Source organism: Camarhynchus parvulus, chromosome 10 (assembly GCF_901933205.1).
Source record: "Camarhynchus parvulus chromosome 10, STF_HiC, whole genome shotgun sequence".
Lineage (NCBI taxonomy): Eukaryota > Metazoa > Chordata > Aves > Passeriformes > Thraupidae > Camarhynchus > Camarhynchus parvulus.
Window position 1 is genome coordinate 17,247,511 of NC_044580.1, and position 25,255 is coordinate 17,272,765.

The window sequence follows — 25,255 nt, forward strand, 5'->3', positions numbered from 1 at the left end:
AGGAGCCAGAGGGGGAGATTTGTAATCCAAGAAGGTGGTGCATGGCTTGGAAGAGGTGATGCCAAGGGGATGCACAGGGCACTTCATCCATCTGCATGGATGCTACTGGAGCCTGGACCGGGTGAAAGTTTGCATCTCCAGGCTGTGGAGCTCATTGAAAGCAGTGAAAGCATGTTTGTCCTCAGGGGATAAAGGAGCAGGGTGGGCAGAATGTGCTGTGACCATTACAGGGCCACATCTGTAGCCCTGTGCACTTTGGCAGGTGCTTTTCCCCTCACATTCCTCTAAGGGATGGCAAGGGCTGCCTTTTCCTCCACAGCCAGAGAGGAAACCCCAGTGCCCACGTCAGCACAGAGCTCAGAGTCACTAACATGAGGGTCAGTGCGAGGTCTGGAGGGAGCAACACGCCTGGAGTCTGAAACACATCCTGCTCCTAATCAGCAACAGCCACCAATACCTCATCCCAGTCCATTTGGGGCCAATATTGTCATTTTTTGCAAGGTCATACAGTGAACCAGGAACAGAGTTGAGATGTTCCTCTGCTGCTGAATCCTCTCTCCCAACAGAGTTGGCAATTGACTTTGGCTTTGCTGCAAGTGTTTGTTCATAACAGCAAAACATCAGTGTCACTCTAGGACTGTTTAAACTACCAGCTGTCAGGAATTCTGGGCTGGACACACACAGGAAAAGAGGGGAGGTGTGTGTCAGTGAACCTGCTGGCAGGGAGCATCCCCACCAGCCCATCTGTGAGCTGGGATGGAGGGAGCTGTGCTGAGAGCTGGGCACCAGCCCATGGAAACCCCACACGGAGAGAGCCTGCAGGCAGCCCCAAAGCTCCAACCTGCAGGGACAGGCAAGTCAAACCCAGCTGTCTCCTGGCTCTCAGTGAATCCCAGGGAAGAGCTGGGGTCAGCTGGGAACCATGGAGGTTGTCACCCAGCATCCAAACACCTCCTGTCCATCCACAGCTATGGAGAGAGCTCATGGAAAGTTTTCATCCTGATATCAAAGCAAATCAGATCCCAGCTCTCGTAGCTGAGCACAGCCTGATCACGAGGGTTCTGCCAAATGGGATTAAAGCAGTTTGTTTGGACCAATGGGTCCTTTTTTCCTGCTGACACCCATGGGGAGTGTGATACACGTGGGGAGTGTGCATGGAGAGCCTGTCTCCTGAGGTGGAATGGCACCATCAGAATGGCATCATTAGAATGGCAGTGTAACCCTCATTATTCTGAGAGATTTATCCGCCTTATTTGCATTACAGACATTAAGGATCTAGATGAGAACAGGACTTCACTTACCACCAGCCACAAACCCTGTGGCTCGAAAAATATGTAGGTTACAGAGACAATATGATAAATGACAGGCAGTAAAGCAGTGTCAGAGCAGATTTAACATCCTTTCTTCTCTACCCCAGATACACCAGGTACAGCTCTGATACCAGGAGACAAAGCAGAACAGTGCTGCACCTACAGGGAAAGGGCCAGTGGTGACACCCAGGCAGATGCCAGCCCTTGGGACAGCAGCACACGGGGCCTCTGGGCTGGCACCAAACACTCAATCTCAGTAAAATTTAGTGGGTTTTTTACCCGGCACCTGCTTCACAGTCAGGCACCGATCAAGTGGAAATACCAGCTGCATGAAGTTTGCATATTCAACGCGATATTCAACGGAATCTGTTTTCAGGGGCAAAACGATGGGCAGCAGCGCTCCCCGGAGCCGTGTCCCGACGGGAGCCGTGTCCTGCTATTGCCACCTCGTGGGGCCTCGCAGCAATGACCAGGTCACCAGCAGGGGGTGGCACGGCAGGGGCCGGGGCGTTCTCATCGCAGCAGGTCCAGCAGCGCTGGGCTCTCCAAAGGCAGCTGCAGCCAGAACCAGAGAGAAGCAATTCCCCAGTTCACTGAACGCTGTGCGTGCCCTGCAGAATAGTCAGGGTTACAGAACAGTCCTACCCTTAGGCCAAAGGGGACATTGCTGCAGAGTCCTGTTCTCTGCTCATCCCTGCAGGACCCAAAGGGATAAAAAGAGCTGCAAACACACAATCCCTACCTGACCTCGCTGCCCTTGCAATGGGGAAATGTATGAGACGTTCTTTGGTTGTTGAATAATTCCTCCTTTAAACCAGCAAAGGAACTAGGTAGGATTTGCACTGCCTGATAACATTTAGCCCAACCTGATAAGATTTAACTCCTGCTTCCCACAGATTCTTATGGAATCCTAGGACTTCTCCCATTCTGTCTACGGCCCCTGACAACTGAGACACTCACCCATAGGTGCAGTAGGAAGGCCTTTTAGCAGCTTTCTCTTGCTCTTTGTTGTAGAAGGCAAATGCACAAATCTTCCAGGAGCTCTTCTGTGACTCCTGGGATTTCCAGCCAGCCAGGGAAAGCACAGAACCAGCTCTGAGGTCCAAGGGGGAGTCAGGCTCACCCAGCAACTGGAGGTGAAGTGTGGGGTCGTTGCCACAGCTGCAGGTCTGCTGGGCTCTACCCGTGGCTGCCCTGGCCCAGCCCAGTCCCCTCACTCACACACTGGGAACTTTGTGAAGGAGCTTTTCCCAGATCCTCCTGCTTCGCTCCTGCCCTGGGAACTCTGGCTGGGCTCAGCGCGAAGCCGCCGGCGCTCGGGGAGAAGGAGCTGTCCTGGCTGCAAAGTTCATCCCTGAGTCCAGGCAATGCTGGCTGCTGCTGCTCGGAATGCTGATGCCCAGGATACACAGCTACTGTCTTTTTCCTCCTCCTTCTCTTGGGACTTGTTCCTCCTAAGATTGCTCCTGCTCTGCTTTGTGATTCTTGGTGATGACAGTTCAGTGTTTAAGCCGTTGCTGTGTTGTCCCAGTCATTTCTGCTCCCGCTTTTCCCTCTGCTCCCTTCTCTCCCCAGCTGCACCCACATGCTGAGGCACTTGTGGCAACCACAGCTCCTATTTCACCTCTTCCTGGTAAATTTGGCCTTCGATTTTGGGCAGGGGAGTCCAGTCATTGCTCAGATCCTGAGCAGGCAGGGGACAGGAAGCAGAGTGCTTGCTGGAAGTGAGGATTCTGCCTTGAAAAGGGGAGGACTGCTTTACCAGGAATGTCTTTGAAAGGATACATGCCCAGCTTGGGAAGAGGCAGAGCTGTGCTCAGGTGAGTGTCCTGCAAACAGAAACACGAATTTTCCAGAGATGATTTTGCCCTGGGCTATAGGAAGAGGAAACCCTGGGGCTGTGCCTGATGGCAAGAGAATGCAGTGCCATGCTGTCCTTGTTGTAACTGGTCACATGAGATCTGGGTCTAATTCTCACCAGTATCATGGGAAAAACTCCTGTGAATTTCAGTGGAAATTTAATCACTTATTTCCCTGCTCAACTTAACTTCTTTTAGACCAGCTTCTTTTGTGGTAGGAAAAATAAGGACTTTTCACCACCTGAAACAACTGCCTGGGACCTGTTTCTTCCCACCCAGCTCAAAACAGAGCTCCATGGCTATAAGGCCATGCTTCTTGCACTTCAAAGTCACTGTGGAGAGGGTTTATACTTGTTATTCCACTTAATGTTTCTGACTTTGAAATGATTATGGGGTCTCCTCTGAATGCTTTATGGGGTAACAAAACTCAGAAGAATAGGGCTCACTCCAGCTGAGTAAATAGAATCTATTTTCATAAATCTTGAGACTATTGGAACATCAACAACATTATCCTGTGTGCGTTGTTATGACTTTGTGTTTGCAGATTTGTGTGTTAAAGCTCAGACTTGTGCTTCCAGCCTTGTCTTCTATTACAGTAGAAACTTCAGGTAGCCCCAGAGAGGGTTCTCCAGTCCAACAACCTCTCAGAGCCCCTCTTGAAGCTCTCTGTAGCCAGCCAGGGTGGAGATCACACTGCTTTGCTCACCTTCTTTTCCCTGGAGGGAGCCCATCAAACTGCCAGGGAACCAGGAACAATCATTTCCAGTGATTTTGGGTGAAATCAGCTCCCAGGTACATCCATGGCTCATGTGAGGATCCACACCAAAGGTTCCCAGCTCTGGGGCAGACCTGGACCTGCTCTGGAGCTCTCACACCTGGGCTGCATCCGTGGGCTCAGCATGGACTGTCATTCCTGGTGATTGCTGCTCTTCAAACCCACAGCTGGGGGAAGTGCCTGTGGAGATGGTGTTTTTCTTCCAAATTCAGCAACTTTTTTTTTTTTTTTTTTTTATTCTTCACAGTTTGCAAGTTGTTTGTAGCCAAAACTCACACAGCCCTGCTTGGATTGTTTTCCATCTACTTTATTCTTACTCATAAGCTTAAAAAAAAAATCAGCTAATAAAACCAAAAGGTTCTGCTAGAGTTCATTATTTGGGCTGAAACACCTTCCCTTCTGTTTGATTGCCCATGGGAGGAGATGGTGAAAACCTCTGCAATCTTCCCAGCCAGGGAGGCAGAAATGGAAAGAAGTATGGAGCAGTTTTTCAGTTGATACAAATGAGCACAACTCCTTTGTTTTCTGTAGAGCTTTCCTGCTTTTGCCAGCTGAAGATCCATGGCTGAGCTGTCTCACAGGTGTTTCTGATGAGTCACTGATAATGCCACAACAACCTGCTGGGCAGTAGCACCTCAGCCCTAACACACAGAACTTCCAAGGCAACCATAATGTGCACCTCAAAACCCAGCTGGGTGGAGATACAGGCAGGTGTAACATTCCTGGTGTGCTCAGGAGCACTCACGAGTACTTTAATCAAAGCATAAACCTTGAATAATACAAAGGATGGGTGATGCCCCCATTAATTTTGCTTCCTCTCCACTTATTAATTGTTCAGAAAAACACAAGTTCATTTACAGACAATGCTATTAGGTCTAGTGAAGATTGTGGGTCATCCAGCTTTTTCCAGGCAACAGAAAAACTTGGAAGAGTAAGGAATTATTTCCTGAACTAATGATGCTCCCATTGAAAAGCTTGGAGGGAATGGAAAGCAGAGAGGAGGACACTGCAAGACAGAGAAAACAAGGAAATCCTTACCTAGATGCCTCTTTTTAAAAAATATTTATTTATAGTGTGTATTTCAACTTACCAAAGTCAGTGACATTAAGAACAAAAAAATTATAATTACACCAAATAACATGAATAGCCAATATGAGTTCTGTGGAGTAAAGGAGATCTGTAAACCCAATCCAGAGCAGGCTGGTAAATCTGACACAAGTATGGAGGAAGCAGAGTACACACGGACAGGAATATATGAACTAAATCCAGAGAAATTAAACAGAAGAGTTTCTTTCTCCTGCATCTTATGGACTAAGATTTGATTTGCAGTCTAGAGCTCTATCAGAAATATGTGGCACAGTCAAAGTGACACAGCAAAGCCAGATGCACAGTGTCAACTCATTGAACCAGGACACACTTTGTGAAATGGTCAAAAGAAAATGTTAGCGTCTATCTGTGCTCCCACACACACCTACAGTTGTTCTGCACCTGCACTTTGAGACTCTTTGTACAACAAGGTTATAAAAATGTTGAATCTTCATTGCATTGCATTGAATAGACTGAAAATCTTGAAGCACCATGACATAAATTTCTTTAGCATAAATTGTGCCCCCATGACCTCAGCTTCTTCTTTCTGAGTTTCCATCAGTAGAAAGGGGGAAATTAAATGCACATAACTCCAGGAATGACCAATCTGATATTAACAGAGGACACTCTGACAGCCCATTCCCACTTCTTTCTGTGCTGTGGGCATTTATTACCAGGACCTAGTGGTTTACATTCAGAATTTTAAGTCTAATCCCCTTGGTTGTCCATGACAGTAATCCCTGGAAAGGGCCCTCCATGGCCTGCCTGCCTTCCACCCCCCTCACTGCAATCTTACTTAGTTGCTTACTGTGCCCAGACTTCACCTACAGGATAAGAAGTTACTTTCTTCCATATTCTTCTGTACTCACCCAAAATTTCCCTCAAAGTTTTATACCTGAGTGTATTTATCTACCTTTTGTTCTTCCTCTAAGATCTCAGTTTCACATCAACTTAGAACAACAGTTCTTGCAATTAGGTTGGATAACTGCAGTCCAAAATTTTTCCCAGGCAAGACTCCAATAGAGTTAATTGGCTTCAGTGGGAGACTTGTCCTGAGTAGGAAAGGCAAAGTTTTGGCCTCAAGGAGCCTATAAATTCCAGTTTAAAAATCAGTAGTTGTTCAGAGGCTCATTCCTGTGACAACATCATCCTTTGTGTTTCCTTTCATAAATTCCTTTCCTAGTCATAGGAGGAAAGCTTCTGGCACCAAAATCAAATGATAATACCCTGGCCACCTCCCAAAACCCCGTTAGATCTCGAAGAAAGCACCGTTGTCTCTCCCAAGGAAGTGTAAATCCTCCAAGACGCCGGATTTCCACGTTTTGTTAGGAAAGTGTTTTTCACTCAGGCAATAAACAGGCCCCGATAACAACTGTGCCCCTGCCAAACTCTCCAGTTGCTTTACATGTTGCCATCAGGGCTGAAACTCCCCATACTCCCCCCTGCAGTATTTAAGGTGTTCTCATCCATGCAGGAAGGGCACTGGTGGCCAAAGGCTGCTCACAGGGTTCTGCCCACTCAGCCCAAGTGGCACCACTGAACCACAAGCACCAGGACAGGGGTCCTTTTCCACCACCACACATCTCCCTTCCTTCTCAGAAGCTGTAGCCCATGCCCCTTGCTCAGTGTAATTCCCTTTGTGGTAAAACATGCACATTTGGGTCCAAAATGGTCAAAATGCAAGTTAAAATGCAGACACTGTAAAAAAAGCCTCTGTACCAAAGCTCTCCTACAGCTTCTTGTAACTGCATGAAACTGACTTCTTTCTTCATATCTGAGATCCCAAACATTTCCCATTCTTTCAACGCTTCAGTCACTGAATGACATCCCACTTGCCAAGGAAACCTTGGGAAAACAAGTCAGTCCTGTAACACTTCCTGTAGGTCACCAATTCCTGCTGGAGGGGAGCAGAGCCACTCTGACCTGAACACTCTCACTGAGGCTGCTCTAGGAGTGGTCCCCTGGCCTCCATCAAACTACTGGATTTAGCTCTCCAGATGATCTCAGCTACTGTAGAACCACATGCAGAGCCTCTCGCCTCCCAGACTTATGACACAAATCCTTTATGACCCTGTGAGCTAATGCAGAGGGAAATGGGACTGGCACCACCCTGTTTACAAGGCCTGGGACTGAGAATGCTGCTGCAGCCCCACTTGTGTTAGAACAGAAGCGCAGATTTAGGATAGAGGCACTTTGGGTAAGAGGAGCTGTTACCCACTGGTTACAGCACAAACAGCCTGTGGCTGAAGTCACATACCTCCAAGTTTGGGTCTAGCTGATGTGATTCCCCATTTCATAAAAGAGCAGAGATGGAAATGCAGATCCTGGTATCAAAGAACCCACAGCAGTGACAGTGTGACACCCTGTGCCCAGGTACCTGCAGTGAACACTCCAGAACCACAAATCAGAGCTTGGTGGCCTCACTCCAGAGAGGGCAGCATCCAAAGCTGTGATACAAGGTCACAAGAAGGGAATGGATGAGATTTGGCTTTAACTTTCTGGTCTGAAGACGAGTGAGGAGCAGAGGGTGTTTTTCCCAATTTCCATTTCCCTTTTCTCTTCCCTCTGCACCTTCTGTTCTAACACTGGGCCAAAATGACTGAAAGACATTTGAGAATCCTGGAGCTCAATGGAGAATTGGGGCTGAGTTTTGCTGTTTTAACAGTGACTTCCTTGACACAATATTTCAGCTACCTATCACTTCAGAGAAAGACCATATTTCTACACTGAAGCCAACCCTTCACAGACAAGTAATTTGAATTCCTCCATGTTCACTTCCCCTGGCCTCCAGGAAATGAAATATAAGTCAGAAAAATACCCATTTTGATGAGGGTTTAAACTGAAAAGTAAAGATAAAATGCCAGTCACTGTACAGCACTATCAAACTTTTCCCACATTGAGTAATTCTGGTTCCTAGCGGAGTTCACACTACCTACCCACCACAAAACATCTGTGATTTAAATTGTTTGATGAAATATATCTTATATCAGATTGAAAAACAACACTAGAATCAACGGGACACTAAATTACTTGACTGTCTTGAGCTTTGCCCTTGTGAAGCACTGTCAGTCAGCGTGTCCAAACATCTTTCCACACACTCCACAACGATTCTGAAAGTGGGTCATTAACACATTTTGTCATGTTATGCAATTTCTCCCTCCCCTCTAAACTGGGCTTTTTTCCAGGTCCAGTAGCCAACAATAAATCAATCACAGTCTCTCACAAGCCTTTTGACTTAAATCCTGTCCTGTAGGTTGGGCTGAAACCAGAGCAGGAATCACTGCAGGAGGTGAGGCAGGGCAGGGCTAGTGGTGACTGCTGCTCAGGAGGTGCTTGCTTGACCCACTGCTGTTCTTGGTGCCACTCTTGGTGGACTCCTCTTCAGTGTCTGTAAGAGAATCTTCCTCCTCTTCATCACTCCGATCATCTTTCAAGTCCTAGGGAGAAGAAAGCACTGTGAACATATTCTACTGCCCCCCAGAAACACACCCTGCCCCCAAAAGGGAGGCTGACATCCAAGGGGACATCAATTAACAGCACTTGAATTCTGTAGAACCAAATGTTCTTTAGACAAAACTGCTTCCATGACCTCAGCCCAGCCACTTGACTTCTTCTTGCTCATTTCTGCTTTTCCCTGTAAAGTGTGGCTATTAATCCCTGGGTGCTGTGGGATTAATTAACAGCTGTGAAGCGCAGGGAAGATGAAAAGAATATTGTTTAAAAGCTACATATGATGAATACACTCACCCAAACACAGGAGCTGAGAGGCTGCCTGCTTCTGACAGGTGTAAACTAAACAGTGATGAGTTGTGCCAGCAGCTCCTGGCACCAACTTTGCTCAAAGACACTTGCTGACCCTAAAATGCTCTTTCCTGCTCAGTGGTATACACAGCACATCAACACTGGCACGGGGGAGGCTGTGTCTGTACAGCTGTTGTGCATCTTGGCTTCATCACCCTGCTAAGGGAACTGCCCAGGGGGAGAATGGCTGCTCCAGGAGCAGGCATGGAAGGGGTCAGCAAGGCAGTCTGCCCTCAGGAAAATCCCTCCCCAGCTCCATAGGGACAGCTCCCAGCATTTGGCAATCATGCTTCATCCCAGACAGCCAAAAATGGAAACAGTGAATGTTTCCACCACAGAGAGCAAAGTCATCACATCTACCCCATGTCTCAGGGAGAGGTGAGACCATGCTGTGCTGTTTGTTATGGCACATAAAAAACCACACCATTGGTTTCCTATTTCTCAACTCCTGCCATAACCCAAGGCCCTAAAGTGTGTTCAGAAGTTTGTTTCAAACAATTGAGGCTTCAGCATTAAACCCAAACACCCCTATTTTCCCTTCAGTGCAACAAGATCACAAGAGCAGCAGCTGCCTGGAAGACTTTCCATGCCAGTGGGTGATCTGCTGCACAGACTCAAGGCAGGATGCTCTAGTGAGAGATGTTGTACACCCAAAAAACACTTCCTTCTTCCTAATTCCTGAGAACAGGCACCACTTTTTGTGTAGTTTTGTACTGCAGGATGCTGGGGCATCTCCTTACGACACAGCTCTGCTTCCTGAGCCTGTGCTGGAGCTGGCAGGAATTCAGCACAGACAATCCCCTGCCTGCACAGCCACACAGGGACCACTCCATCATGGAGAAACCTGCTCTCATGTCATCCAGCTGCACCTCAGCTACACAGGCAGAGGCTGCTTGTGCTCCCTGTGATGTGCCAAGGTCAGAGCAGTGACACAGGGAGGAGAAACCAGGGTTGTTCCTGCCCCTCTTGTGTCTGCTCTTGCAATGAACTAACAATTCCACTTCCTTAGCATGCTGCTCTGAGGTCTTCCTTAAGCACCAAATTCATACAGAGAAAATAAATAACAGCCCAGTAATAACTCATCCAATTGCAATCTCATATCCCTTCATATATTACACTCCTAGTAAAAGTATAGGGCTAGAAAGCAAATTAAAGCCTGAGCTCTGGCTCATCACAAACTATAAACTTCCTGGAGACTTTCTTTTGCTTTTTCCCTAACAACTTACAAAGGGTATCAAAACAAACAAATCTTACTGTAAATACTGTAAAATAAACTTGGCATGCCATCAGTTAGAGAAAAGGCAAGACAGCCTTTCCCACACAATTTATGAGGTTCTGGCTCTTTCAGATCACCTCACTCCCTCCTGGTATTTTTGCCATTTGTATCTGCACTAAAAGACAAACACTGAGGGGGTGGGGGGAAGATTGTTGCTTTTCTGCCACCAGAAATGTTTCAGAAAGAAAAGCAAAGTAATCCTAAGGAGTGTCTGATGCCAAATCCACTGCACTCCCTGGAAGTGCTCTCACCTCCCTGAGGCTGAACTGTGGGCAGTGACAGGAGGAGCACTTTGGGACTCCCTGGGAATAATGTCAGGGAAGTTTGTGGTATTTCATTTGGAGTCCCTCCTTGTGCTGCACACAAGTTGCTGGTGCTGAGGCATGTGCTGAAGAACAGCTGGCAAACTGCTCTGCTTTGAATGATGGCCAGTTTGTGATATTGATTCCTGTTTCCTATAGGAATGAGCTGGCATTTCCAGTATGGAACTGGAAACTCAGATAGAGTTGGCTTCCCAGTTTTAATGCTGTCAAGCTGGATGCTCTGATTAAAGGCACTATATGTAGTAATTAAAAAACATGTCATGTTTTTTTCCAGCTCACTGTAAATCCCTGCCTTTGAGAGAACATCTTACAGATTTCAAAGCAGCAGAATTTAATTTCTTCGTATTCTGAAGTAATCTCTGCAAATTTTCTTAATTCTGGGAAAGAGTGTTACTTCTGAAATCCTGATAGTTAGCAAGAAAAAATGCTGCTAAATTAAATCTGATTTTTATTAGGTTTTAATAATAAACTTGCTTCCTGACCAAGTGCCTCTACAAATTCCTGTTTTAGGAGAGTCTGGCCATTTTTGTCTGGCTTGTTTAAGTGACAGAACTTGAAATAGCAATAGCTTCATCTGTAACTGGAAATCCAAACAAACCTGTCTTTGCAAACTGTTTAACAGACCATTATAAATATATTAGGATATCCTAAGTGAAGTTTGTGCCTCTTAACTTTGACCTTCTAATAATAACAAAAGTTGTAACATTTGTAGGATTTTCTCCGCTTTAATACCAAGATGTTTTCTCTGAGCCCCTCACATCATATATTATACTCATGTTTTCCAGCTCAAAGGCTCTGCTCTGACTGTCCCTGAGCAGCAGCAGATGAATATACTATCAGGAACACAAGAGCTGGCAAACTGTAAATACCACAGCTGAGGCCATCATTAATACTCAATGCTTTAGTTTAATGGCATCAACTGCATTTCTTATACTTCAGCTGGTTTTGGGTAACAGACAAAAATGGATGTGTACGTTTTCTGTTCTGGATGACTAACCAATTTAATCTTTCTAAATGGATGAATGGTTCCAAGGTTTATGAGAAGCAACACTAATGCTATAAAGTCTGCAAGAGAGCCATTTGTAGTGATGCCAAAGCTACAAACTTTTATAATCTTTTTTTCCTTTTGTTTAACCCTTCCACCTGCTGCTCAGTCTGCCTCTTTTAGTTAAATGAACCGTATTTGTTAAGGTAGTTTTGGCTTCTTGCATTTCACTGCTGTTAGAACATGTGTCATTGAAGCCATTAGCACTAGATGAACAGTAAAGGACCCTCTAAGCAACTTCATGGAAAAAAATATTTCTTCAAATTAAGAGATGAACAAAATTCTCTTGTAAGTAGAAAAATCCTGCTCAAATCTCCATCTAAACTAGCAGAGAATTCACTCCTAATTGTACAAGTTTGTCTCTCAATAAAGCACTCGGAGATCTCTTCCCTCCTGACAAGCCCTTGGCCCTGCACTGTGCTGCAGCAGAGGAGAGCAGCAGCAGGACAGACAGGGCTGTGCTGACAACTGATGGAAGCTTTCCTGTCCCCTGGGCTGGTGACACCATGGGAACCTCTCTGCTGAAGTGGGGCTGGGCAGACACCACCTTTCCCTCCTGCCTCCTTCACTGGGAACGTGGCATCTTTGTGCAGTGCTGAGGTCACACTGCAGCCAGGGCTCCATGTCTGCCACAGCAGGGTACTTCAAGTGCAAAGTGTAAGAGCAGAGGCAAAGACAGTGCCAGGCACTATTAAAAAGGCAAAAATAAATTCTAGCAACGTGGATTGATCCTACAAACAGAGAGGAAACCTTAGCAATGTGCCTCTGCTTTCTCAGAAGGGGAAGGGCCCTTGCTGGCAAATGTCAGTTCCTGGGAGGATGGGGAGGTCTGGCACAGGGTGCCCAGAGCAGCTGTGGAGGGAGCTCTGGAAGTGTCCAAAGCCAGTCTGGGGCTTGGAGCAGCCTGGGACAGTGGAAGGTGTCCCTGCCCATGGCAGGGGTGGCACTGGATGGGCTTTAAGGTCCTTTCCAACCCAAACCATTCCATGATTCCAACCGTGTCCATGTGAGTGGTGGGAGATGGTCCAGGCCTGACTCACCTGGTGGCATCAACACTGACTCCAGGCCTCTCAGCAGCATAAGAAGATTTCAATTTGGCCCCAACTGGACAATACTAGAACCAGTTCATTTTTTGGGCTAAGCATAATTTACACCCACACAGTTAACTGGATTTCTGGTACCGAGTACTGATGTAGCAAAACAATTCAGAGCTGATTCCAGAATTTTTTTTTCTATTCTGGTAAAATTTCAATTTCTGGACTTTCAAATACTTATTCTTAACATTTAGCTGAAATTTTCTGACTCTTAAATGTACCTTCTATTAAAATCAGAACCTTATACCTTAATTCTACCTTAAAAATATTTTCATTTAAACATCCACAAACACATTGACTAGATCTTGATTTTTCAATGTAAAGACAGTAAATTCCACAGCACCTGCACATATGGAAACAGCTTGAAGTACAAAGATGAAAGCTATTAGTCAGGTCAGCAACCACTGCTTCAAATAAAAGAGATAATAAACAAGAGACATTATAAAAAGTCAGTCCAAATAGATAGAAGGGGGTACTTTTCTAACAAATAATACTATAAAGTTGATGAATCTCTGAGTTCAACATGTTGAATTCAACATCAATAATTCAACTCAGCTGACATATGACTTAATAAGTCTTTACTTTCCTATTGAGACTAAGCAATATACATTTGGATTCAAGCAAACTCTTCTGTATTTCCAGCCTGGAAGATTTTATTGGAAAATACATTTCCCTTTTCAGCTCATACACACTAGGCAACATAAATAATGTTTATCTTCCATGGAAGATGCACAGCTGGACTCTGCTTTCTGCAGTTTTAAAATGAAGATGCAGACTCTCTAAGTTAATTGTATTGGACATCTTGTGGCAAAAAGTCCTCTTATTTAATCTATCTCTTCTATGTAATATCCATTCCCCAAGCTTTCCACTAACAGTTTTCAGAGGGAACTCAAAGAACACTTGTAAAAAGCAAATTAAAAGCTCCACTAATTTCACAATTATGGGAAAGAATAGCTTTATAAAACTAGATGTTGCTACTTGAACATGTCCCTGATTTTGACTGACGGGATAAATTTAACCCCACGAAAACGTGACTGGTGGTGTCACTGAGCACAGCACACCTGGAGCTGGGGCTGAGTGCCCTGAGTGCTCTGAAGAACCAAGCCATTGTTTGCAGCTAATCAGGCTCTGGGGCTGCTCAGAGTCTGCTGGCTGAGTTATTGAAATGCACTGAGTGAACCTCGCACCGGCCTGCGGGGCTTTACGATAATGTCAAAAGCCCAGGAGGTACCGAGTGACTCATAATGTCCCACTGCTTTTTGAATTATTCCAATTTTAAATCCACAGCTGGCAAAGAAACAAAGAACAATATAATAGGCATTTGATGCTGTTCTCTATAGTGAACTTTTTTTTACCCTAGGACAGGACTCGCTTTAAGCCAAGGAGTTCAGTGGTATGAACTTTTATCAGAACATGCACTTTTAGTCCTTAGAAATGCTGTTTTGGCTACAAAACAGCTGATCAGACACTCGTGCTGTTCTCAGTGAGGTATGATACTGCACTCAATTAATGTTTTGAAACAGCACAGCTGCTAAGGAGTATCCCTGCAGAAGCCTTGTAGCACTGTGGACTGAGACCACAACACACAGGTGTGTGACAGGACTTCTGTCCAGTAGGGGCATTTCTCTGTATCCTCAGAGACCATTCCATTCCTGTTGGGATGCACCTAAACTTTATATCCATACTTAAACATCAGCCTCCTTTTCAGTGGCATACCTAACAAGTAATGGTTTTTTCCTATATTCATATTGCAATACCTAAAATCCACCCAGTCCTTGTAACCACCCTGGTATCAAGGCTGGGCGTGGAACACTTTCAGTGGCACCCAGTGAACAAAGTTTATGCAGTTTCCTTACTGAGCCAAATATACAGAGATGGGGACCCCACTCTTCCTCCACTGGTTACAGAGGGACCCTGGAAATGGTGGTAGGCACAGCCTAAGTTGCACAAGACAAATCCCAGCCTGGAGCTGCTGCACACCCATCCATCCCTGCCTGCTCAGCTCCCACATGCTTCCTGCTGAGGGGAACCTGCAGCGTCCTGTGCCTGATCAAAACTCACTGCAACTGTGTTACAGAGCACAAACTGCTCCTTTAAAGGATTTCCTCCCTTCTTGCCATGTAATTATGATTTTGGAGCACTCCTAGGTCCTCCTAAGGAAACATTTTCTTTAAATACAAGACAGAACAATTTTCTCAATTGATATTATCCTATCATTAACTAGCTTTATTTCAATCTTTTTTAAAATCGATTCACCAGATTGCAGTTCAGTAACTCCCTCTGAAAATATAAGAATTATTCACCTCATAACACAGTCACAATTCAAATCTCTGCAGAATATATTAAAAATAGTAAATGAAGGCATCAAAAGTTGTGTAAAGGCTTAGGGTTTGCTCTGTGAATTGATTTTTGGCAATTGCAAAAATAAATACATATGCACACTATTACACATATGTAATTTTTATATAGGTGTATATATAAAACTAGCAAGAAATGGAACATTTCATAAAGATCCTGCTAGAAAATTAAAAGATACAAGCAGTTAAAATGAGAAGCCAGAAAATCTGTCGGCAAATGCCCTTCTGTGAACAGCAAGGTAAAGCAATTAATTTTAGAGCAAAAACTTTACCAACATTTGTCTTTCCTCTGAATTAGGAACTTGCACATCAAAAGAACCATTTGGATGGGGGATTTACTACAAGTGGAGCTGCCTTGTGCCAGGGAACACGCAGAGAGGGGCGGGGGTGCTTGTTTGGCCAGATCCATTGCTGGTGAAAACTGACACAATCCCATTGAGCCTGCTCATTCCTACCAGCTGAGAGCCTGGCCCTGCATCAACCCTTGGGGATGGCCAGGCCAGGAAGCCTCAGGATTGCAGGGAGGCTTGGGCTGCTACTCTTAGAGGCACTGGTCATCTGCAGCTCCTACTGAAGTGAAGCTCAGCAGCTTTGGAAAGAGCAGGTTTTTATTGCAGCACACCAGAGCTGTTTATGGCTCAGCCAACGTGAGACAGGCAAAGGGAGCATCCACACCCCCAGTTTGTTGGACCCTGGCCTGGGGACTGAGGCTGCTCCTGCACAGTCCTGTGTGTGCACAGCAGGGCTGTGCAAGGGTACTTTGCCCCAGTGCTCCCACCCCAGCATACCTTCACCACCCATCTATTACAACCAAATGCTCACAATTTATTTTCTGTGGTTTCTCATTAGTTCATCCCTCCACAATCATCATAACCGCCTTTAACCCAGGTTTTTGAAGCTTTACCTGATTTTTACATAATGTTGAAGTGAAAAATATTGTGGAATTATGGGCATTCTAAGCAGAGTTCATAAAAATAATTTTAAAAAAATCCAGCAAAGAACATTGCTGCTGTATTGAAACCTGAGAAGTATATTTTAGTGTGTGGAGTAACATACAATCCACTAAGCATATAGAACACACCTCTGGAAGTCACTGCTCAGCTGCTGACCCCGTTCTGAATCTGAAGTAAATGTAAAAATTTAAACAGAAATCTGCCTTTTACCTCCCAGTGCCAGGAAAACTGCTTGAGGCCCCAGAGACGAAAGAGTGATCTTGGATTGCCACAGTGGGGAAGAGCTGGTGGCTTTTCCTCTTTCATAGGCTCTGTTGGGCTGCACTTTGACAATACCACGTCTGGGGGCAGCCTTGACTCCAGGGCTCCTCTGCTCCTTGCCTAGCACTGTAAATACCAGCCAGCCAACCTCAGACTCCTCTATGCTCCTTCTGCCTGCCTCCCAGCCTCCTCCCTTGGATCAATTTGGCACCATCAAGTGCGACATGAAGCCAGGCTTTGGGTTTAACTAGATTGCTGCAGCAGAATGGGAAATATGCAGATGAAAGAAAGTCATAATAGGAAGTAATTTCCCTTTACTAGGGCACGAGCCTCCATGCTGCTGACCTGGCTGGCTAACTCCCATCTCCAGGCTATTAAACAGCTCATGTCCCCAGGGCAATCATTTCAACCTACTGGGAAGGCTCCCAGATTGACTGGTTTTCATGTCTAAGTGGGAAAGCTTTCATTTGGCCTATTTTGTTCCCCCAGTAAGCCACCCTCATGAGAAAATCTGCTATAAATATTCATCTGTTGAGAACCAACAAATCCAACTTCTCCACAACCTGTTTTCCTTTAAAATGGAGAAAAAGCAACCCCTACTAATCTAGTTCAATCTGTCTTATGTTTGTGCCAACCCTCCGCTGAGAAAGCTCAAACTCTAAAGCAGAACTGGCCCTTCCCAGTCTAGAAGGGAACAACAAAATATCCAGGAAAAGCTTTACCACAACTTCCCAGTTCTAGTCATGAAAATATAACTCACTAGATTATCATTATCCTCTAAAATGTATTGCTCCTTTCAAAACAGCCACTTAGAATTAAGGCAAGTGCACCTCTAGGTCTGTTGTACCAGCACCCCAACAGCCACTGGGCAGCACAGGCCTGACAAAACACACAAGAAAACAAAATCTTATGTGCCACTAGCTTAGGAAATAAACCCTGTCCTCTGTTTAACTCCTGTAGTATGGCAATTTTCTAAAGGAAATTACTTCTCACTGAATGTGCTAATTCTCATTAAATTTCAATTTGTTTGATGTCAGCAGATCAAGCATAAAAAAAAGTAAGAGGAAAAATGCTGCAGTAGAAAAATGATGGCTGGGAACAGCAGAAGTATCATAACAAGCACTTCACAGCTCTCATTTCAATCCAAAATAGTATTTTCTTATCATTTTTAGTTTCCCCTACTCTGTTTTTAGTCATTCTTTGAACACTAACTCTCACTGTTGCCTTGGGAATTTGGGCCAAATAAGGACTGAACAAACCATGGACAAGGATACACCCAAGCAGTCTTTAAAGAGCTTACCAAGCACAAAATGCCCAAGGAATATTGAACACAGACAGGTTTTTAAAGAGTGACAAGCCCAAAATTCTGATCTACAGCAGTGCAGGGTCTTTTCTGCTTCAGGAAGAGGAAAGAAGCACAGTGAATCCAAGGAAACTGCTGCTGAGGACTCCCAAATAACAGCAGCCATTAGTGAGCAGCTCACTGCCTTCCCTGAAGGTGGTCTGATGGTGGCAAAACAATTACAAGAGCAGGAAAACCTATTCCTGGACACATTACAGTCTGTTAGAAACCTGCCATTACCCTCCACTGATGGACTTTGCATCAGCCCTGAAGTATCTGAGACATGTGGACATCATGCCCGTTTCCTACAACTTACACATTTTTCAAGATTTAAAGCACCATAGTCTCAAAACCTTAACACAGTGTGTAATGGGTTTAACATATATTTTATGTCTTAATTTGCCATAATAATGTGGCTATAAGCTGCTGTCATTCACTCCCTTTTTCTGACCTTGGAAATAAAATGTTTAATCTCCACGGGATTTTCCTGGCGAGATGTTTTAAATCAGTGCATATGTACATACTTCTCTATATGCTTTTTCAATTTTCCTAAAATATTCTCATATGTGCAGACATGATGACTAGACATGTTTCAGTGGTGCTTGAAACTTGATACAAGTGGGTAATTTAACCATGTAATTGAACAATATTACAGAAACACACGGAGTTTCCTAGCAACAAAAGGCCTTGGACATCAAGATGGCAGCCAGCAGCTAACATTGCAATTGCCTGACCTAACTTGAAAAGAAATTACACAGAAGAATGTCCTCCTTCCTCCCAAAGCAGAACTGGTTCATGGCTACAGGTCTGACCTTGAAGGGCTTTGCTTACAGGCCTTACTCATACAAGGTCATAAATGTCACATGAGAAAGGACATTTAGGGAACATTTCTGTTTTCCAGAGGGAAGAATAATGGTTTTGAAAAAAATTCTGAACCCTCAAGTTTACCCCTATGGAAAATGAGAAGCTTCCTCATGTGAAGTAGCTGATTACAGCTGAGCTTGTGGATGGAGAACTCCCCATTTTTAGGGCATTCCCAGGGCACCAAGGGAAAGGTGGCACAAGTCCCCTGAGCCTGGAGGCCACCAGTGCTGCTCTGTGCCACCAGTCGCTGGGCCAGAGAGTCCCATGGCTGGGAAAACAGGACACAGAGGGATGGCAGAAGATCATCTCCCTTCTTTCCTTTTCCCTCATTTTCAGCCATCTCTCGCTGCAGTGTTTGGGAGGAGGAAAACCACAAGATTTTCAGTCCAAACTCTTTGTTGAAGCAAGTCAGTTGGCTGAGCAGTCATCCCAGAGGGCTGAGGGCAACTGTCCCCTCTGTCAGTGCAGGGGGGAGGTGACAGCTGAGATGAGCTTCTGACCAGCCACTCTCAATCAAAAGCCATCTTCTCCTCAGGGGCACGAGGAAAGCATGGAAGAAGCCACCAACTCTCGAGGGTGCAGTGACCCCAAAACTCCAGGACTGAGGCACAAGAGGGCACTGAAAAACTTCCTTACACCCTTCCATGCTCAGAGCTTCCTTCAGTTAAACAACAGAAGTCTCTATTCCCAGTTACACCATGACTTCATTTTTCCATCTGAAGTAGCTGTTGCTTCAAGAAAAATATCAGAAATTGCTAAGTTTTCATTCAGAAAACAGCTAGTCTTGGGCAGAGAAACAAACCCCTACTAACATCAGAATGATGGTCTACTGGTATTTCCCTAAAATAGCAGCAGCTATTTGTGTGCAGCCTGTCTGTAACAAAGATGTTGGTATAAAAACCCTTCTTGCCAACACCATTCTTTTCAACATTGCCTTTCCAGCTCTGGAGGCACTGGCTGCTTTCACAGCCAAGTTTGCCACTGCTATGGAAAACAGGCTGCACATGCAAGCCAGCTGAAGTCATCCAGACTGAAAAGGGCCCAGGCTGCTGCTACCACTGTAAAAATGTTATTTGGAAACCATCTTCTCAGAGAGCTGTATAAGGAATCAAAAATCCGTGGTAGGGATGCAGGCTTGGTGCTTTCCCATTTTTTAGCAGTGACGAACACAACAAAGCTCTTATCTCAAAATAAAACATTTCTGCCCCTTACAAAGGCACATAAAGCAGGCAGGGCAGGGTGGCCTTATATAGCTGGCCTGGCAATGTCCTGCTCACCACTGCATCTGAGCACCTTCTGGCACTGTGCCCTCAGAACTCAGCCAGTGTGGATGGAGAGCTCTGCCCAGCCCTCCTCTTCCTCAGCTGGGAGGCAGAGGGATGTCTCTCCATTCTGAAGAGGGGTTGTGCACAGGGAACAAGAACAGCACATAGACAAGGCCAAAGTCACAAAAGAAATCAAGAAGTAAAGCACTTTACACCTGGGCCAGAAATAGTGTAGTAATTAGTCAAACAGAGGTAAATGAGACAAGAAGTACAAGATTCTCAGTGTCTAAGGGAACACAGAAGCTTGTTTTAGAGGCACACAAACCATTTCCTCCACAGATTTGTCCCTTCTGTGCTGCTGTTTGCAGTCTTACAGGGGCTGAGTTTGTAACTTCTAGGGCAGATGTTGGGTCTCCCTATGATATCCAGCTGTTTGTGTAAGATTTGATGGAATTCAAAAAGCCAATAATTACAGGATGGTTCCTGTTAGCACTCAAACAACAATTAAATACAGGGAGAAAGGAATATTTCTATTTCCTAAAGATGCTTCACAGCCTAAACTGCTTCAGATAAAGGACAGTCAGTTTAATTAAGTTTTTGGTTCTTGAGCCTCAGAAAAAATACCATTTTTCAATAGCACAATAGCAACTTAAATTTCATCTTAACTAGAAAAATATACCTGTCAATACTTGTGCCAAATCTTGGAGACATTCTCCAGAGTCCTGCCCTTAAATGCTTTTTGATAAATATTTTATCTACCCTGCACTCCACTGCACATTTCATGGCACGAGACCTTGTGAAAACATCACTACTTCAGGCAATCAAATGAGACATAAATGGCAATTTTATCCAGAGTTTTTTCCCATGTGAGTTTTCTCTACAAGGTAAAAGCAGATTAGGCAGACCAGACTTGCACTGTTCCTCTGGTCCAGCAGAATATGACAGTATTTCATTGACTCATAATATAGTACCAGATATGCTTCATTTGGTTTTTGTGATCCAAAACCAGTGCTCAAGTTTAGGTGACCTCAGATTTAGGCAAATCTGAAGAAATTTAAATAGTGCAGAAAAATTGTAGTCAAAGCTCCCATCACTCACTTCTCCTCTTTTTTTGGTAAGTTGCTACAAAGCCCAGTGACAAAAGATTACTTTCACTCAGATCACAGGAATTTCTGAGGAGTTCTGGACCATGTTAGGGCTTCAGGTTTTGGGACAGCTCATTTCTCATTTACTATTGGTACAAAACATCAAATACAGGCAAAAAAAAACCTCGTTCTAGCTGAAGTCTTTGTATTCCAACCAAGACATTGAGTGTGACAATGAGAGGTGCAAAGCACATTTGAACATCTCCCTGCTCTCTAGATCCCTGTCAGAAATGCTGACTTGAAAGCTCAGAACAACAATAAAATTCCAAGTAAATCTATTGGAGGTATTGGCATCTGTTTGATATTTCACATATCTTTCTGAAGAAACAAATTTCTTACCTTTAGGAAAACGAACCTTTTCAAAATCTTGAAAATTAAGTAACCCCAATATAAATGCAAGCCTTGGAGGGTTAATAGCATCCCATTGAATAAGAAATATGCTATGACAGGAGTGGTGGAGTAGTAGGTAGGCTGATATAGTGTGGCACGAAGAATCCTAAAAAACAAAGATCGTTGTTATGGTGCAAGATCTCTTCCTCATGCTATTTACACTTATTTCTAATCTCATATTCCAAGCTGATTAATATTAAAAAGCTCTGCAAAGATGGTAGATTAATTAACAAGCCCTGCCTTAACTGGATTATGCATCTCTGTTGAAATACAGACTTCAGAAGATGAGAAATTCGAGTCTGGCATGGAAGTACTCTAAGTGAGGTTAGAAAAAGTCCCTGTTTTTCAGATCTCCATCTCTGTGTGGTCTAGATATTGTGCAACTCAGAGCTTGCCTATGCCTTTTTTAGTGCAAATTCTCTCTAATCTGAAATCCACACTCCAGAGAAAATCCTAAAGGCTTTGCAACAGGGTTTTTTGTTAATTAACATATGTTTTGTCCATCTTCAGACTTCACTACTTCTGTATTATTTGGGGCTCTTTGAGTCCCTTTAATCTCATCGTGTTTCACTTCCAAGCTCAAGAACTGAAGAACAAGAAACTCAGTGAAGCAAAATGATTGCAGATCACTTGTACTGTTAATTAAAAAAACAACAATAAAGTAAAAGACATCAGCATTTCTGAAAGAAAATACTACAGGAAATTAAAGCCTTATGTTGATCAATGCTCAGAACTATTAATTTAACCAGCTTGAGTCTCTAAGGGTCTGTCCATGTGCAGGGAGGGGCAAATTAGAGCTGTGAATGTGAAACACATTAAACACTTTTTAAAAGATAAACATGTTAAGCACCCATGTGGATACTCCAAAGCTGATTAAATCATAGCACTCCGAAGGCATGCAAGTATTTAGTAAGTTAAGATTTATTTGTGCTGACTTCATAAATGAATTGGTTCACCTAAACTTCTCTGAGCGCTCCTCATGTGAGCGAGGTGAGGTACTACCCAAGGACTGGGGAGAGGAAAGAAGGCTCTAAAAAATTAACTACAGTCATGTACTCTGACTTTGCAGCTACAGCAGAAAGGGTGGAATGAAAGGGAAAAGGATTTCTCTTAGTTAAGGAGCTCAGTCCCCTTGAAAATGCATTTAACTGCTATTTACAAAACAAGTTACATAACACATAAAAGCTTTTATTTAGGTTAAAGAGGCTCATTTAAAATTATTTTTACACAATAATTTATAAAGAAAATGGCAGTTTTTGTCCATTTTCTCACTAGCAGAATTTTCAAGTCCAGTCCATTCCTTTCTTTTTTCCATCACAACCAACACTAAACTTTCAGGGGGAGAAGGAATGAAGTAAAAGCCTGGAGACTGGATTAAATCTTGCTTACCAGAAGGGGAACAGGATCATCCTGGTGATGAAGAATGCAATAGAGAAGATGATGAACAGTATGTTGCAAGTTTTCTCCCAGCGAGCATAATTAAACATTTTGGCTGCCTGCAGTGGATAAAAATCCCCAAACATATTATAAATATTCTCTGAAATAAATTCTGTGTTTTCATAAATAAAGACTCATCCTCCACCTAAGCAGGAAGATTATTTCTTCCCAGTTTGACATGTAAAGCAATCATTTTACTGATACCTCATAAAGCACCATCAGACCAGATTCTTTGTTTATATTTCTCTTTTTATCTTGAAGGAAAGGACTCTGCATCAAAGGCCTAAAAAACAGCTCTCAGACCAGAATCTAAAGTGTCATGGAAACACAAAGGGCTCTTTAGAACAGAGATAATTCCTCATTTCTCCACCAGATTCCAAACAGACAACTCCAAGAGAAGCTGCTGCTACACCTGCACATTCACGAGACCCCTTAAAGGCAGGTGTTCTGGGACATGCCTGTTTCTGACCCTCCTCAGGGTCTGATTCAGCTCCTGGCTTCTCCTTTTTGAGAGCAGGAGATCTCAGTGCTGGTCTCTATCCCACTAATAAAGGCTGTGAGTGCTGCTTCTCCCCTAAATGAACTGTCCAGCTCCCCCTGCTTCATTAGGAACCACCCTGGGCAAAGTTTTCAAGTGTGAGCAAAGCTGCAGGTGCCAAGCCTAAGTTTTAAACAGCAGCTTGATTAACTTCTTTTCTTTTCCTCCTCCTTTTGAGTGGTAGGGCTGGGTTAAATTGTTCTGGCACTCAACTCCAGTTTCCATCCAAGTGCTGTCCTACCAGTTGTCAACTCAACTCCTTGTAAGACCACAGAGTTAGTTGGACCTAGGAGCAATTCAGGACTAAAAGTAAACCAGCAAGAAAACCTGTTTAATCTGGACCAATCCCAAGTGCACAACCCCACAATTAGTTGTTCTGATACAGTAAGATAGAGTATCAGGCACAGAAATGGACAGTGGCACACAACAGCCCACAAAAGCTGCTTACACTGGCACTGCCACCAAAAGAGGTGATGAAACTGTGCCCTCAAACCTGGTGTTATAAATTCAGGGTAATTCTAGCGAAGAAATGCTGTGTTTGTCTTCCAAGAAGCCCAGAGCTTTTATCCCAGTGCTCTGTGCAGAGTAGGACACTTAAAGACTGTCACTGATATTTTGTGCAGGGAAGGGACTTCCCCTTCAGTCCAGGAGAAGAAACTTTTCTTCTGCCAGAAAATACGTGATACAGGTTGGACTTGATGTCAGAGGTCTTTTCCAACCTCAGAGATTCTGTGATGCTGTGGGCAACCTGGTCTAATTTTATCAGTGAAACAAGAGTAACCCAAGAGTAAATTTCCTCTTCTGTTCTGAGGAAATTCTCTTCTGCTCCTTTCTCATAATGTATTGTGTAACAAAGTATCAGCTTCAATTATCTATAAGCTCTTTTTTATCTTACAAGTTACAAATCTGCAAAGCTGTGTCCCTGCGGGGATAGGAAGGGATCATATGAAACTTGTGGCAGAAAGATTAAAATGTCGCTGACACCAAAACCAAAAATCTCAGGACAGAAAAAAAACCCAAAAAACCCAGCTGGACAGCAGAGTTACCTCGAGCCAGAAATCTGCAGTGTCGTGCACGAACATCACCAGAGTTCCAAGCCGCACGTAATTGCCGCACCAAGAGCCGCTCATCAGCCCGATGGCTGCCAGGTGATGAACGACGTGAGCCATGAAATCCTGGGATGGACAGAAGCAAATCGAGGTGAATCCCAGCCCTTGGGGGTCCCTGGCCGGGAAGCCTCCCTGGCCCCTGGGGCTCCGGGGGCTGTGCGGGATGCCCGGCGCTGTGCGGGCTGATGCTGCCCTCCCGTGGCTGCGCCAAACCCGCTCCAGGCGCTGCTGCTCCCTTTTCCCCGCGCACCGAGCTACCGGCCGGCACAAGCACTTGCCTTCCGCTTGATGTCAATCCCAAGGGTAAATACGAGAGACCAGTAAAAGCCGATCTCGGCCATGTAGTACCAGTACTGGGATGGCAGCAAGGTCTGTGATGAGGAAAAACACAGTTAACTCTGAGAATAGGAAAATGTAAATGTCAAGTGAGATTACTTCTTTTTTCCTTTCCTGACTTCTGCTCCTCTGGTGACTCTTGCTTAAAAAATTAAGCTAAATTAAATTCCTGTCCTGGGCTTCATTAAGAAGGATGTTCTGAGAGCCAAGTATGTTAACCTTTGCTCAGCCCAAACTCTCAATTCCCACAGTTCCTCCCCCACCTCTGGATTTTAACATGTTTTTTCTCCATGTTTCTGTCACAGAACTACATGCAGAATCCTTCTGCATTTAATTACAAACAACTGCAAATAAACCCCCTCAGTTTTGGTGAACAATTAACATAATAAACTGAAATGTCAATTATTTATGCTAAAATACTACGGATCTGCCTAGGGGAGAGCAGAGCTGGCCTGCTCCCTTGGGTCAGTACATTTCCCAGGTGTGTACCAGGAGCTGGGAAATCTCAGCTGGAGGCAGGATTATTTGTATTCCTGGCCCCTGCCTAGGACAGGAATAAGAAGGCAGTGGGACGGGGCAGAGTTATTTCAGTAAGAGTGCCTTGAAGCACCGTGGGGCCTGGAGCAGTGCAGGGGTTCTGCACCCAATCTGGGAGCACTGATAACATCTCCAGTGAGTAACTGGTATCC

General features: G+C 44.4%; 1 protein-coding gene across 1 annotated transcript in view; it reads right to left on the reverse strand.

Moving 5' to 3' along the window:
- Positions 1–6,938: 6,938 nt before the first annotated feature.
- Positions 6,939–25,255, reverse strand: part of CERS3 (ceramide synthase 3) — a 33,117-nt gene continuing 14,800 nt past the window's right edge. The window contains exons 7-11 of the mRNA XM_030955334.1: positions 24,509–24,601; positions 24,168–24,296; positions 22,536–22,642; positions 21,096–21,252; positions 6,939–8,467 (exon numbers count right to left, since the gene is read on the reverse strand). Coding sequence (XP_030811194.1) covers positions 8,336–8,467; positions 21,096–21,252; positions 22,536–22,642; positions 24,168–24,296; positions 24,509–24,601 — 618 coding nt within the window. The 3' untranslated portion in view covers positions 6,939–8,335. The remainder of the gene's footprint in view (positions 8,468–21,095; positions 21,253–22,535; positions 22,643–24,167; positions 24,297–24,508; positions 24,602–25,255) is intronic.